Source organism: Suncus etruscus, chromosome 1 (genome assembly GCF_024139225.1).
Source record: "Suncus etruscus isolate mSunEtr1 chromosome 1, mSunEtr1.pri.cur, whole genome shotgun sequence".
NCBI lineage: Eukaryota > Metazoa > Chordata > Mammalia > Eulipotyphla > Soricidae > Suncus > Suncus etruscus.
Window position 1 is genome coordinate 149,794,329 of NC_064848.1, and position 15,988 is coordinate 149,810,316.

General features: G+C 43.7%; 1 protein-coding gene across 2 annotated transcripts in view; it reads right to left on the reverse strand.

The window, feature by feature from the left end:
• Positions 1-15,988, reverse strand: part of BRAF (B-Raf proto-oncogene, serine/threonine kinase) — a 162,518-nt gene continuing 146,530 nt past the window's right edge. For both annotated transcript variants that reach the window (XM_049774354.1, XM_049774345.1), the window contains 4 exons: positions 11,610-11,741; positions 8,583-8,717; positions 6,077-6,230; positions 1-1,373 (listed from right to left, as the gene is read on the reverse strand). In XM_049774354.1, coding sequence (XP_049630311.1) covers positions 1,351-1,373; positions 6,077-6,230; positions 8,583-8,717; positions 11,610-11,741 — 444 coding nt within the window. In that variant the 3' untranslated portion in view covers positions 1-1,350. The remainder of the gene's footprint in view (positions 1,374-6,076; positions 6,231-8,582; positions 8,718-11,609; positions 11,742-15,988) is intronic.

The following is a 15,988-nucleotide window of genomic DNA, read 5'->3' on the forward strand; positions in this document are numbered from 1 at the left end:
TGGAGACACCACCATTTTTATTTTAGATTTTGCATATTCTAGGAGACTAGAAAGAGGATGTGGAATGCAGAGTTGGGAGTTGAGTTGGAAGAAACAATGAGATATTAGCAAAGATGTTAGCTGTAGATCCAGCCAGTACCATTGATTTAAAAATGAGAAAGATTTGTCATTATGCTACGATTCCCCACATTTTTATAAAGAAAGGATCGTCTTTCTTCAAAAGTTGTTTGTATAACAAAAATACAATTTTCCAGGATATAGAATCTGGTGGGAAGTATTCTTTTATTCCAATTCAATTCGATCTGAAAGTTATTTATAATAAAAATAGAAGAAACTTGAAAATTAAAACATGTACCTTACATTTAAGTTAAACAAATGTCTCACATTCAAAACTGTTCTCGAGCAGTTTTGTTGGCTTTTTGATTAGATACGGAACCCAGGAATTGTGGGGCCCTGGGCAAAGTAGCCACAAAGGTACTTGGAAACTGGAAGAGCTTAAGAGGAAGGTATCCACTGTTTCCTGAGAACTTGCTACCTGGTGGAGGAGAGGCTCCAGCGACTGTCTCCACTGCAGGGCCCAATGAGAATGGAGGGCCCATGTCCAGCACAGCCCATTCTCCTGGGCAGGCAGACACCCTCTGAGAGCCAGGAAACCAAAGGCCAGAAACCCAGGAGGTCCGGAAAAAAGATGCAGCATTCCCTTTGCCTCCCTTTTGCTCCTCACCCTTCGGACCCATGTGCAAACCAAGTGCTCAGTTCTGGTTTTGTTTGGTTTTGGTACCACTGGACCAGGCCCAGCCCACCCGCCCGCCCCGTTAGGGCATGCTGCATTTTTTGTTCCTTCCCTCAGAAACGAACGGTGGTGGTGGCAGCAAGGGGAGAGAGAGCGAGCGAGCTCCACAATGAAAGCCCAGGAGAGGAAAGAAAACGGTGCTTGGGGAGGGCCCCACCAGCTGAGCAGCTTGGGTCTGTGGGGAGAGAGGGCTAGGGGCTGGGCGGCTTCCCAGAGCCCACTTCCCAAGCGGTAGCAGCACTTTCTTTCCATCACGCCTGAGCATCAAAAGGCTGGAGCCCGGGCCTCTCCTCTTTCTTCAGGGAGCCGAAGGGCCCGTGGGCGCCTGTGGTGTTTGTGTTGCAGAAGAAACACTGGCAGCAGAGGATTCTGGTCCTAAGACATTCGGCCCCTTTTGCTGGGTGGAGAGTTCCACTCTGTTCCATACCAGCTTATTCATGGAAAATTCTTTATCTTTAAAAAAAGACTGGAGGAAGAGAACTGTGTTTGATGTTAACAAACTGTACGAACACAACAAGACTTAAGAAATAAGAGGAGATGCTGCCAGGATGGTGTGGCTACTTGAAGGCTGCGAATTCTCCTGTGGAGGGAGGATAAGAGCTCGTTTTAAAAGGGTGTATGATCGCAAATCATCCAGAGACAGAAAACCCTCACTGAAACTTCACTGTATAAGGTGGCATCCCATTACCTGGGACGAACCACTCAAACAGAAAGGCCCAGCACGTGGGCAGGAGATAGAGAGGACAGGCCAACTGCACAGACGAATACAAGTCTGCAGACTTCCCAGGTGCTTTCACACAAGAGGGCTAAATTGAGCTGCCAACAGTCCCAAAATTCCCAAAACTCTGATATAAGTATTATTATTAGTAATAATAATAAATAATATTATTAATAACAACAACAATAATAATTACTTTGGTTTTTGGATCACAGCCAGCTATGTTCAGGGATTACTTCCTGGTTTCTGCTCAGAAATCATTCCTGGCAGTGCATGAGGGGACCATAAGACCATAAGGGATGCTAGGGATCAAACCTGGGTCTGTTGCATGCAAGGCAAGTGCCTTACATGGTGTACTCTTGCTCTGCCCTTCAACTTACTTCATAATTAGAAGGCCTCCTTTAAAAGGAAGCAGTAGAGGGACCAAAGTGATAGCACAGGGTGTTAGCTTTGCACGTGGCTGTCCTGGGTTTGATCCTGGCATCCCATGTGGTCCCCTAAACCTGCCAGGAGTGATTTCTAAGCACAGAGCCAGGAAGAAACCCTAAGAAACCCGGGTATGGCCCCAAACCCAAAAAGCCAAAATATAAAAAAAGGAAGTAGCAGAAACGATCCTGGGTGAGTCAGAGCAATAGCACATCTGCAGGGCATTTCCCTTGCATGTGTCCAACCCTGGAAGGACCCTCACTTCGATTCCTGGCATCCCATATGGTCCCCAGCGCCTGCCAGCAACGATTTCTGAGCCAGGAGTAATCCCTGAGCGTTGCCAGGTGTGAGCTACCTCTTTCCCCCCAACCCCCCCAAAAAACAAGAAATGATCCTGGTCAAATGATTACTCCATATTATATAGCTGATAACAGAAATCTAAATCCTCTGGTTTTAAATTAATTTTACCTTGTAAATGAAAAAACAAAAACCATCAAATGTAGACATATGTCACTGAATATAATACTATTCTCAGCATTGGGAATTTAGAGAAGGGATAATCTGGGTCATATGTTGGCAGTGCTCAGCGGCTATTACTGGCTTTCCAGGAGTGATCCTTGGCAGTGCTCATGGAACCAACCATATGTGGTGTTGGGGACAAAACCAGGATTGGTCACATACAAGGCAAGTCCTTGTCCTGTACTGTTGGGTCTACACATAGGGAATACTTTGAATAACGAAAGTTCCTTCGAAGTCTCATTCTTTTAGCCTCCTCAATTTGGGTGCTGCACATCACCATTTTTCATCTACCCTCCTGTTGAGTCCAGTACATATTACAGATAACTCAGTCAATATTGGAATTTAGTTTGGCCATTATTTTGTTTGTTTGGGAGCCACACTCAGTGGTGCTCAGAGCTTACTTCTGGCTCTACCCTGGAAAAGTGCTACTGGAAGGGCTTGGGGAACTATAGATGGTGCCTGGGATTGGACCCCTGTCAGCTGTGTGCAAAGCAGATGTCCTACCTGCTATACCATTTCTCTGGCCCCAAACATAATTTAATAATAGTGATTTCTTTTTTTATTTGTTTTTTTGGGTCACACAGCAGTGCACAGGGGTTACTCCTGGCTCTGCATGCAAGGCAAATACCTTATCGCTGTGCTACCTTTTTTTTTTTTAAACTTTATTGATTGATTGATTGATTGATTGGTTGTTGGGCCACACCCAGCAGTACTCAAGGGTCACTCCTGACTCTGTACTCAGAAATCGTCCTGGCAGGCTGGGGGACCATATGGGTGCCAGGAATCAAACCGGGTTCCTCTCGGATTGGCTGCATGTAAGGCAAATGTCCTAGTACTGTGTTATATCTCTGGCCCCTACACTGTGCTATCTTCTTTTTGTCTGTTTGTTTTTTTTTTTTTTTGATCACACCCGGCAGCACTTGGGTTACTCCTGGCAGGCTTAGGGTACCATATGGGATGCCGGGATTCGAACCACCATCCTTCTGCATGCAAGGCAAATGCCTTGCCTCCATGCTATCTCTCTGGCCCCATACACTGTACTATCTTAAAGAAGCCTGAAGCATTGATTAAATCAAGATTACAAATTTCAAGACTTCTGAAGAGCAGTTATAGGGGGTGTGGGAGCTTATCTTGCATGAGTATGCCATCTCCTTACTGACTTGTAATCATAAAAATACTGCACTGAGCTAGAGAGAATATACTCCTGGCTCTGCACCCTGGGATCACACTGAGAGAGGCACAGGAGGTCATATTGGTAGCCAAACCAGACTGTTTTGGCCACTGAGTTATTTCTCTGGCTCTAACTCTCTGATTATTTTATTTCAAATGCCACAAACCTTTTGACATTCCACAGACCACGTCAATTTTTAAAAATCATTAACTATATACTTGCTATCTAATTTATGAATAAATGAACCCTGTGCAATAATTATAAAAATAATATCTTTAGTGTTCCAGAGAACATTTGGAAATTATGCACTTGTAAGTTTTTTAATGGATGACACTTTAATCTTTTATTTTCACTTTTTTGGGGGGAGGGTCACACCCGGCAGTGCTCAGGGGACCATATGGGATGCCAGGATTCAAACTGAGCTTCACCGAATGCAAGGCAAAAGTCTTACCGCTGTGCTATCATTCTGGCCCCTTATCTTCATTTTTCACAGTATGAGAAATGCTTTAAAATTTTTTTTTTTTTTTTTTTTTTTTTTTTTTTTTTAGTTTTTGGGTCACACCCGGCAGCGCTCAGGGGTTACTCCTGGCTCTATGCTCAGAAATCACTCCTGGCAGGCTCGGGATACCATATGGGATGCCGGGATTTGAACTACCTGCCTTCTGCATGCAAGGCAAATGCCTTACCTCCATGCTATCTCTCTGGCCCAAGAAATGCTTTAAATTTTTCACCTTTTTTTCTTTGCACTTAATACTTTACTTACACTTTTCTCATACTTTTACTCTTTCTAAACCAAATGTGATGAATCAATTCTGCAAAGCAATAACAGATTTATTTCTAAGTGACCTAGGAGGGGCCACTGGAATATATACTTAGCATTGGTTGGTTTTCCTGGGTAAAATCTAACCCATTCAAAATGTTTCTGAAAATCATCTGTGTTACAGTAGTTTAAATGTAATTTTCTTGTTCATACAACATGGCTTTTATGTAAATACTATTTGTGCGCTGAAACAGTCTGAACTACCTATGTGTAAAAATCATTCCAAATCTAGATGGCATAAATGATGTATTTCATAGACTGCCATTTGTTCCCTACGCTAACTCTGATTTTGTCCAAAAAATGACAATGCTACTTCATTCACTTTTGATTCTCAGTAGGATTTTGGTTCAAAGTAAGAACATAATGACTGCTGGACACATTATAGTCATTTTTTCATGTGAGAATGTCCTATGGAATACTTCATTTTGTAGGATGTCAAAACAAAAAAAGGGCACTGAGGGCAGAGATGGAGCTGTGGCAGAGTACTTGCTTGCATGTGTGAAGCTGAGATTAGTCTCTGGCATAGGAAAGAAGAGAATGGAGAAAGAAGAGAGAGAGAGAAAAGGGCAGTGAGAAGAGAGGAGGCTGGAAGGGAGGGGAGAAGCAGAAGGGGAAAGGGGAGAGGAGAGAAAAGAGCATTCATGATTAGTAGGCTCTTGCTAGACAAAGATTACAGAGAGCACAGGCACTAAATGAAAGAGGAGATAAGGTGACTGCTACAATGTAGACATCATGAAAGGTAAACGTAACCTAAAATAATAAAAGAAAATCATTAACTGGTTGTTTGGCAACCAAAACTATCTAAATAAAACAAATCTCAAGAGTTCACCAAAATGATCTGAAGCTTCTTTTGGGAAAAGAGGCAGTGCATCTGAAAGAAAATTTAACTTCTCATAATAAAACCTATCCTGAATATTTAAAGAAATACTTATTTTTTAATAGTATTAAGAAGGAGCTTCAACACATAACACTCTCCCTCTTAGATATCCACTGTGCACTCTCCTATTGTACATGCAACTCCACCAATGCCTTTGGTTACTCACAGCAACAACTTATCACAACCATCAGGGAATGAAGAGCATCCCTAATTTCCAAATTGTAATAAAAAGTCATCAAAAAATTAAAGCTGCACACAGCCGTCTTCATTTCTAGTGTCTGTCTGGGGGCACGGCTGGCTGCTCACAGGCTCACCTCGATTCTCTCTGATGTCATGAGGACTTGCACAAACAGTGCTCTCAGAGGGCTTGGGGACACTTCATTGCAGATAACAGAAGGTGCAGGAGGAACATTTCGCCCATGTTTAATAATTAGAATAACCCAGTAAACAAAATGTACTCTGAACAAGAAGGAAAGTATCTGAAAAGGATCTGCAAAAATTTTTTTTAGCAATTTCGCTGCATTTAAAACCCTTGGATATTGAAAAATCCAGCATTGAATAGGAATTTTTAGATCAGGAGAGATTTAAACCCAGTCTTTAAAAAGCATATGTGTTCTGTTCTTTGGTTCCTCTAAGAAGAAAAGTATATCCTACTCAAGGTAACAAAATATAGAAGCAAATGCTGTTCACAATTGTCCCTACCCTCTTACACTCTCACACATTCAACTTCTTTCAGTGGACGGGAAACGCACCATATCCCCCTGCCTGAATGGGTGTTTTTGGAGAAGCACAAGCATATAGACTGAAATCCTCCGTCTGGAAGCCAGCCCGGTTCAGAGAGGGTTCTGATGCACTGCGGTGAATTTTTGGCAATGAGCGGGCCAGCAGCTCAATAGAGGCGAGAATCTAAAAAAAGAATGAGAAAAAGGAAGAAAAGAATGAAAACCTGAGTGGTATAAATCTTCAGAGTCGGCTACATCATACTCTATAAAAAAAAGCACCCAAAACATTTACATTATTTTCATTATTATCCTAAAATGCCTGAAAAATAAAAACCCTAGTATTTTTCTTTTTTTTGACTTTTGTTTTTTTTTTTTTGGGGCCATACCTGGTGGTGCTCAGGAGTTACTCCTGGCTGTCTGTGCTCAGAAATTGCTTCTGGCAGGCTCAGGGGACCATAGGGATGATTGAATATGGGTCCATCCTGGGTTGGCTGCATACAAGGCAAATGCCCTACCGCTGTGTTATTGCTCCAGCCTCCTAATATTTTTCTTTTTTTTTTTTTTTGGTTTTTGGGCCACACCCTGTGACGCTCAGGGGTTACTCCTGGCTATGCGCTCAGAAGTTGCTCCTGGCTTCTTGGGGGACCATATGGGACGCCGGGGGATCGAACCGCGGTCCGTCCTAGGCTAGCGCAGGCAAGGCAGGCACCTTACCTCCAGCGCCACCGCCCGGCCCTTAATATTTTTCTTAAGAAAATAAAAATGCGAGGCCAGAGAGGTGGCGCTAGAGGTAAGGTGTCTGCCTTGCAAGCGCTAGTGTAGAACGGGCTGCGGTTCTCGATCCCCCGACGTCCCATATGGTCCCTCCAAGCCAGGAGCTATTTCTGAGCACATAGCCAAGGAGTAACCCGTGAGCGTCAAATAGGTGTGGCCCAAAAACCGAAAAAAGAAAAAAATGTGGAGCCGGAGAAATAGCATGGAGGTAGGGTGTTTGCCTTGCATGCTGAAGGACGTTGGTTCGAATCCTGGCATCCCATATGGTCCCCCGAGCCTGCCAGACTCTACTGTGGCAGAAATAATAGGGTCACCCCAGCAAGGCTCAGGGGGTGGTCATAAGGTGCTAGGGTTCATTCTCAGATCCCAGTATGTATATAAAGCATGTGCCTCTGGCCACTGAGCTGTTCCCCAGCCCCTCACTCATCTTTTATTTTTGAGGCCACAATAGGAGAATTTCAGAGAATCATATGGGATGAAGGGATCAAACCCAGGTCAGCCTCTTGCAAGGCAAGCAACATCCCTGCTGTACCATCTCTCTAGCCCCTATCCTACTTACATGTGTTTTAAAACTGACAGTTGATAAGCATTATTTGAAAGTTTTTAGAGGCTACATGAGGACTGCAATATAATAAAAGCTAAGTCAGAGAATCCAGCAATTTTCTTTTTTGTTTGTTTTTAAGGGAGGCGTGGGCGGGTGGTGGGAGCGAGAACATGGTGCACCTGGGGCCTGCACCTCGAGGCCCGCCCGGGTGGGGGAGGGGAGCCGGAGCGCGGGCCCACTCCTCGCTGGCCTTTTCTATCCTCCGAGGTTCGCTTTGCCTCGCATCATGCACCCGAAATTCTTTGCAATGGAATCACAATTCCAACCTGGCGGGGATCGGGGAGCCCAAGGCCAAACCCAACGCCGCCCTTGGCTGGTTACCCCAGCCGAGGGACTTCCCCCCATCCACCACCCCTGCTGCCCCAGCAATTTTCTTTTGTGAAAATGAACACCCCCAAATGCTGCTATTCCAAAATCTTGGTTTGAGAAATAGATGTTTCATAAAAATGCTACTTAAAATTGAGTTTATATTTAAACAAACTCATAAACAAACATAGTCTTATGTTCTAAAATGGTAATTATTTGTTAAAGAGACAAAAATGATCTGGAAGATTTCCATAACAATTGTGTATAAGGATATGAGTCTGAAACATTGGGAGAGCAGTTCCATGAATTCTTCTTAAAAAAAAAATCACCCAAGGGAAAGAGTGATAAGCACAGCAGGTAGGGCAGTTGCATTGCATGTGGTCAATCAGGTTTGATCTCCAGCATCCCTAATAGTCACTCAGCACAGCCAGGAATAACCCTGAGCACTTGTCATAAGTAACTTCTGAGCAATGACAGGTGTGACCCAAAAACCAACCAAAATAAATAACTTAAGGTTTAATTATCTGGGGTTTGCCCGGAGCAATAACACAAAGGTAAGGCGTTTGCCTTGCACACCACTGATCCAGGTCCAACCAGGGTTTGATCCCTGGCTTCACATATGGTCCCCCGAGACAGGAGCGATTTCTGAGCACATAGCAGAAGTAACCCCTGAGCTTTACCGGGTAAACCAAAAAACAAAAACCAAAACATAAAAAAAAATTATCTGGGGTTTGACTTCATCAACAGGAACACAGATCTGTGAAATACAAACCATGTGCCTCTTTCAGAGACTTAACTGCCTGCAGCTAAGGAGTAACCAGTGCTCTGTGCTAAGAGAGAGGGGCTTCTTACTTGGGGGAAGAGGGGTCTCTCCTCTCTCTTCTTTTTCAGGCACTCTGCCATCAATCTCTTCATGGCTTTTGGACAGTTACTTCGTACCTTACTGAGATCTGGCGATAGATAGCCTCGACCCACCATAAAAATTATCTGTGAGGAAAAAAAATAACAAGGCAAATTATACAACCTACAGTTAAGCTGGAAAGTACATAAATGCTGAAAATGTATTGTGTGCTTCTGATGTGCCTACTTTCCTGCTGCACTGAATACCTGAATAAGTTAAAGACCCTTACAATGGTAGTTTTTGGAGTACTTTTTATCTATCAAAGACCAGGGAACTGATCATTATGGGGCCAGAAGCTGAAACCTTCCTGATACCAGGACTACTACTGCACAGGGGGCTGCTCACTGCCATGGCTTCCAGTGTCTCCCACCAAAAGGAATTCTACAGAATAGATCTGATCCGATCTCCTCAATTTGAAATGGTTCACAGAGCACTTATCATTGTTGGACACTGCTAAATTCTAATATATGTAGCAACCATCTTGGCATCCATCTGCATTTAGAGTTCTTAGTATCATTTTCATTTTTTTTTTGTTTTGAGGGTGTGCTCAGGGATTACACCACTAACCCCCAAAAAGCCAAATCCTCCTCCAAAATACACACACACACACACACACACACACCCCACCCCACCCAAATACTGCAAGATAGCAGAAAAAAAAAAGGCCCAGGGTCCAGAGAGATAGCACAGCAGCATTTGCCTTGCAAGCAGCCGATTCAGGACCAAAGGTGGTTGGTTCGAATCCCGGTGTCCCATATGGTCCCCCGTGTCTGCCAGGAGCTATTTCTGAGCAGACAGCCAGGAGTAACCCCTGAGCACTGCCAGGTGTGGCCCAAAAACCAAAAAAAAAAAAAAAAAGTAAAATGTAGAGGTATACAAGGTAGTTTAGTAAAGCAATTAATGTTCATTGGGAATGTTTTTTTTTTGGGGGGGGAACGACATCCATTGTGCTAAGGGACACCTCTTGGCTCTGTGCTTGGAGGTCAATTCTGGTGATGCTCAGAAACCACATGACAATGGAGATGAAACCCTGAGCCTGTCGATTATTTCACTGGCTCTTCCTGGTCTGTTTTAAGGTCTCTAGTTAACTGGGAAACAGATGAGATAAGAAAAGCACTGTAGAGCAAGTGCTGGCAGTAATAGTGCTTTGAATTTCTGGACAATTTAATTTGATTGATGCTGTCATCCCTAAAAGAACATCCCAATTTAACAAAATGAACGGCTAACAATAACTTACTAAATTTTCACAAATATACTGGAACTTATTACTGTACTAATTCTTTTTACTTTTTCTCTCCTCCATTTTATTTTTTATTTTTATTTATTTATCTATTTATTTATGTATTTATTTATTTATTGGTTTTTGGGCCACACCCGGCAGTGCTCAGGGGTTACTCCTGGCTGTCTGCTCAGAAATAGCTCCTGGCAGGCACGGGGGACCATATGGGACACCGGGATTTGAACCAACCACCTTTGGTCCTGGATCAGCTGCTTGCAAGGCAAATGCCGCTGTGCTATCTCTCTGGGCCCTATTTATTTATTTTTTAACAATTTTGCTTTTATTTATCTGGAAACAAATGTATTATGAACATCTGTTAACTTTGTTATGCATTTTCTTTAAATAAAAAGAAAGAAAGAAAAAAAAAAGAAAAGCATTGTAGGGGTCAGAGATAGCACAGCGGTTGGGCATTTGCCTTGCAACGACCAATGGTAGTTGGAATCCCGGCGGCATCCGTATGGTCCCCTGTGCCTGCCAGGAGCGATTTCTGGGGAGGGAGGGAGGGAGGGAGGAAGGGGGGGAGGAAGGGAGGGAGGGAGGGGGGAGGGAGGGGGGAGGGAGGGAGGGAGGGAGGGGGGAGGGAGGGAGGGAGGGAGGGGGGAGGGAGGGAGGGAGGGAGGGAGAGAGAGAGAGAAGAAAAGAAAGAAAAAAGAAAAAAAGGAAAAAAGAAAAGCATTGTATATACACTGATGTCAGCATTAGAACAGGAAATTGAGGTTAGAAACATTCCCTCCTCCTTCAATCCTCTTCGGAGAAAAATGAAAGCATGTGGTAATGGTTTTATCATTCACCTCATTTTAAAAATAGTAAAGATGAAGAGAAACTAATTTTAGAAGAATTTGATCTGCGTTCACAGCAGAACATTTGCTCTGAGAACATAATCCATGCCAGAGTAAAAAGTTCCTAAAGTGCAGATGCTTAGTTCAGAGTATGTTTCCTAACCATTATTGTGAGGAAGGACATACACATTTGTTGACCACTGAAGTTTTGTTTTCTCTCTTTTCCTTTGTTTGTTTTTGGACCACACTCTGAAGTGCTTAGGGATCCTGATACCAGGGACCAAATCTGGGGCTCTTGCATGGAAACATGATCCCATCTCCCTGGCTCCGAGTCTTCAGTTTCTCTGGGTCTCAACTTTCCAGTCAGAGACTGAGAAGTTTATTCCATCCAACATATTTTCTTTTCTTTTCTTTTGTTTTTGGCCACACCCAGAAACATTCAGGGGTTACTCCTTGCTCTGTGTTCAGACATTGCTCCTGGCAGGTTGGGGGACCATAGGGATGCCAGAAATTGAACCCGGGTCTATTATGGATCTGAGACGTGTAAGGCAAATGCTATCGCTCCAGACCCTTGTTTTCTTTTCTGTCTTGGAGACACTCCTGGCCATGATCAGGGATCACTCCTGCAGTGCTCAGCAAACCACAGATGGTACTGAGGATTGAATCCAGGCCAACTGCATGCAAGGTAAGTGTCTTATCAGCTACACTCTCTCTCTGGTCCCTCCATTACAATACTTGAGGATATTTTAAGATCTGCATATTACTATTACTGCCAGAACTATTTAAATGACTTCTAAAACTGGTCATATGATTATAAATAGCCTTTAAGCTTACTCAGAAATACCTAATGCTTCTTTTTCCACATCTGGAGGCATCATACAAATAGCAAAACAAAGCCCAAGAAATGGTTCACTATTTACCTGGTCCCTGTTGTTGATGTTTGAGTAAGGTAACTGTCCAGTCATCAGTTCATACAGAACAATCCCAAAAGCATATACATCTGACTGAAAACTATATGGATTTTTATCTTGCATTCTGATTACTTCTGGTGCCTGTTAGAATATAAGAGAAATAGTTTAGTTGATTCTTGATTCTACTAAATAAAGATGGAAAAATAAATGATTATTATTTCCATATGTAATCAGTTTTTTTTTTTGGCCACACCCATTTGATGCTCAGGGGTTACTCCTGACTAAGCACTCAGAAATTGCCCCTGGCTTGGGGGGACCATATGGGACGCAGGGGGATCGAACTGCTAGCGCTTGCAAGGCAGACACCTTACCTCTAGCGCCACCTCACCGGCCCCATTAATCAGTTCTAATGACATCCAAGATTAAGAGAAACGCTGTAAATGCTAATGTATTACTAAGATTTTAATCATTATACAGTCACCTCTTTCTTTTTTTTTTTTTGGTTTTTTTTTTTTTGGGTCACACCCGGCAGTGCTCAGGGGTTATTCCTGGCTCTAGGCTCAGAAATTGCTCCTGGCAGGCACGGGGGACCATATGGGGTGCCGGGATTTGAACCGATGACCTCCTGCATGGAAGGCAAACACCTTACCTCCATGCTATCTCTCCGGCCCCACAGTCACCTCTTTCCTCCCACAAAATTCCAATTGAATTCTGATTAAGATTATTCTGTCGGGGCCGGGCGGTGGCGCTGGAGGTAAGGTGCCTGCCTTGCCTGCGCTAGCCTAGGACGGACCGCGGTTCGATCCCCCGGCGTCCCATATGGTCCCCCAAGAAGCCAGGAGCAACTTCTGAGCGCATAGCCAGGAGTAACCCCTGAGCGTCACAGGGTGTGGCCCAAAAACCAAAAAAAAAAAAAAAAAAAAAAGATTATTCTGTCAAGTAAAAATAAGTTCCTGCCTGCCATTCCAGGTTTGACAAAGAAGTAACAGATGGTGGTTACCTTTGCAAGTTGCAATCACCATAGGAATTGCCTTAGAATTTAAGTTTCCCATTGGTATGAATATGTTGTATGACAGTAGCAGTTAACATACTCGATAAACTCAATTCCCTTTTCTTTCTCCAAAAGTGGCATTAACATCGCAAGAGATAGTGTATAAACTTATGGGAAGGTGCTATTAAGAACCCTCTGCTGCTGCTTGGCAAAGGTAGAGTTCACTCCTGTTTGTTCCATGGTCACACATTTTGGCTGAAACATTCATGAAATCTACACCTGGTTAAGTGTCAGAAGAATAGTTCTTTTCTTTCACCTTTATCTTCTGTAGTGCTTCAGTAGAAAGAATATTAGGGAAACCACAAGATATTAATAAGAACATTGTAAAAAAAAACCAATTTGATACTCAAAGGATTAACTATACAAAAATGGTTAGAAGGCCTGAAACAAGATTCCTGTTATGGCCAGGGTTATGGGTAAGGTCAGACTATGTCACAAGTCAAGGAGAGAAAGGATGGCATTGACGAAGGCAGCTTTCACCTTCAACATTCACATGACGACATTCCAGCACATTCATTAGAACACCCAAATGTGGGGATGGGCATCCTAGTGCTGCTTGCTGGTAGAGATAGAGCCCCCTCAATTGTTGAGAAGCACTGCAGAATGTACTGCTGGTCAGTGGGAGAAGAGGGAGAGCAGGGGGCGGAGGAGGTGCCTCCTGGCTCTGGTCATGCTAGTATAATAAACTGTTCCTCTTAAGACAGAGCAGCATAAGTCAGATAACAGCAGTGCAGCACGGACTGCCGAACCTGGTCAAGTTGGCTCTTGAGCAGACACAGAGTTTTCAAAGCCTGTACACTGTTTCTGTGAGGGGTCAGATGAGAATTAGTAGAGGAACTGCATTTGGAAACTGAGTTTTACCTCACTGGTGTTGAAAGATTGCTCAAAGAGAAGCTATTTCTTCTAGAAGAAATGCATGATTGACCCTCAAAAGTTCTTTTTTTTTTTTTTTTGGTTTTTGGGCCACACCCGGCAGTGCTCAGGGGTTACTCCTGGCTGTCTGCTCAGAAATAGCTCCTGGCAGGCACGGGGGACCATATGGGACACCCAGATTCGAACCAACCACCTTTGGTCCTGGATCGGGTGCTTGCAAGGCAAACGCCGCTGTGCTATCTCTCCGGGCCCTCTCAAAAGTTCTTATATCAAAATTTTCGCACAGGGTTGGATAGCATAGTGGCTATAGCATTTGCCTTGGGTTTAGGCACCAGCATCCCATATGGTCCCATAAGCCTGCCAGTAGTAATGCCTGAGTGGCACCAGGTATGGCCCCGAACAACCCCCGCCAAAATTTCCCATATGGTCCCCCGTGCCTGCCAGGAGCAATTTCTGAGCATGGAGCCAGGAATAACCCCTGAGCACTGCCGGGTGTGGCCCAAAAACCACAAAAACCACCAAAAAAAATTCTTTTTCTTCTAACACACAGATAAAATGAGGTTGAGATATGATAAATAATTCCAAGGGGACACCCCCACCTAAGTAGGCAACAGTTAAAAAAAATGAGAAGTACCTTCATCTTGGTAACAATAATCTACAAAGTACAAAAGTTTTGTGAAGAATATCAAGTCTGGTGACTTGACTGAGCCTAATTTTCCTCGACTAGTTGAAACTAATGCACATGTAGCAATTGCTTCTCTGTAATTTAGTTATTGTAAAAGAAAAATTACTTTAGACTTTTAATTTTTTCCTTTTTGGTTTTTGGGTCATACCTGGCGGTACTCAGGGTTATTTCTAGCTTTGTGCTCAGCAATTACTCCTGGCAGGTTCGGGGGACCATATGATGCCAGGGATCAAATCCTACCCGTGTGCTATTGCTCTGGCCCCCAGTTTTTTTAATTTTAGCACTTAAAATTTGTTTCTTGAGGCTGGCGTGTTAGTGCCTTGCACGCGGCTGACCCAGGACAAACCTGGGTTCAATCTCCATTGTCCCATATGGTGGCCCAAGCCAGGGGCAATTTCTGAGCACATAGTCAGGAGTAACCCCTGAGCATCACTGAATGTATACCCCCACAACATCCCCCAAATTTGTTTTCTTTGGTACAGTGCCATTTCCATTACAAGGTTTGGGCCCTAAATGTACCTAAGATTCCAGGTTAGACGCTGGCTTACAGTTTTAAAATGGCCACAATAGAAAAAAAGTCATTAAAGAACTATTTTATGGGCAGGAGAGCTAGCACAATGGTAGGGCGTTTGCCTTGCATGCGGCCAACTCAGGACAGACCCAAGTTAGATTCCTAGTATCCCATATGGTTCCCCGAGCCCTCCAGGAGCGATTCCTGATTGCAGAGCCAAAAACAAAAACAAACAAAAAGAAGCATTTTATTTATTTTTGTTTTGGGGCCACACCTGGTGATGGAGTTATTCCAGGCTCTGCACTCAGGAAGTACTTCTGGCAGGCTCAGGGGACCATATGTTAGAATAAGTCAGAGAAGAATCTTACCCTAGGCTTTACCTGACTGACTCAGGACTCTACCCTAAGATTATCCTGCAGGGAGGTGGGAGGAGGGGGACTAGACATATTTGGCAAATGTGGCTTCAAAATCCTGGGAGCTTTTCTGTGGCCCAAGGGTTTCCATGAAGTCTCAGTGCAGGTTCAGTAGCCAAAGCTCCACTTGTGCTCTTTCTCTCCTCTTGGACAGGCAACTTCCTGCTCAAAGCAGCAGACTGCACACTTTGGTCTCAAACTCAGTTTTTTTAAAACTTTATTTATTAATTGATTGATTGGTTGGTTGTTGGGCCACACTCAGTGGTGCTCAGGAGTTACTCCTGGCTTTGCACTCAGAAATCGCCCTGGCAGGTTGGGAGACCATATGGGTGCTAGGAACTGAACTGGGCCCCTCCCTGGTTGGGCGCATTCAAGGCAAATACCCTACCATTGTGCTATCTCTCCAGCCCAAGACTCTTTCAGTTTTAAAATTACATAGGTGCACCAAGTCATTTGCGTACATATATTTGTGTGCACACGTGTGTATGGGGGGCACACCCAGCTATACTCAGGGCTTACTCCCGATCATTTCTGGCCAGCTTAGGGGACTGTATGGGGTGCTGGCGATCAAACCGGGGTTGACTACGTGCAAGACAAGGGTTGTACTCAAGACAAAGCTGTACTATGTTTCCAAATTGCACTAAAGAGTCTTTTTCTATAATTTTTAAAATTAATGCACAGAAATAGCATGCTTAATATTCATCACATTAAACCTTAAGAAATTGAACATTATATGACCATCATCATCATCATCACCATCATCATAGTATTTTCATTTTATTTTATTTTTTTGGTTTTTGGGTCACACCCGGCAGCGCTCAGGGGTTACTCCTGGCTCTACACTCAGAAATCGCT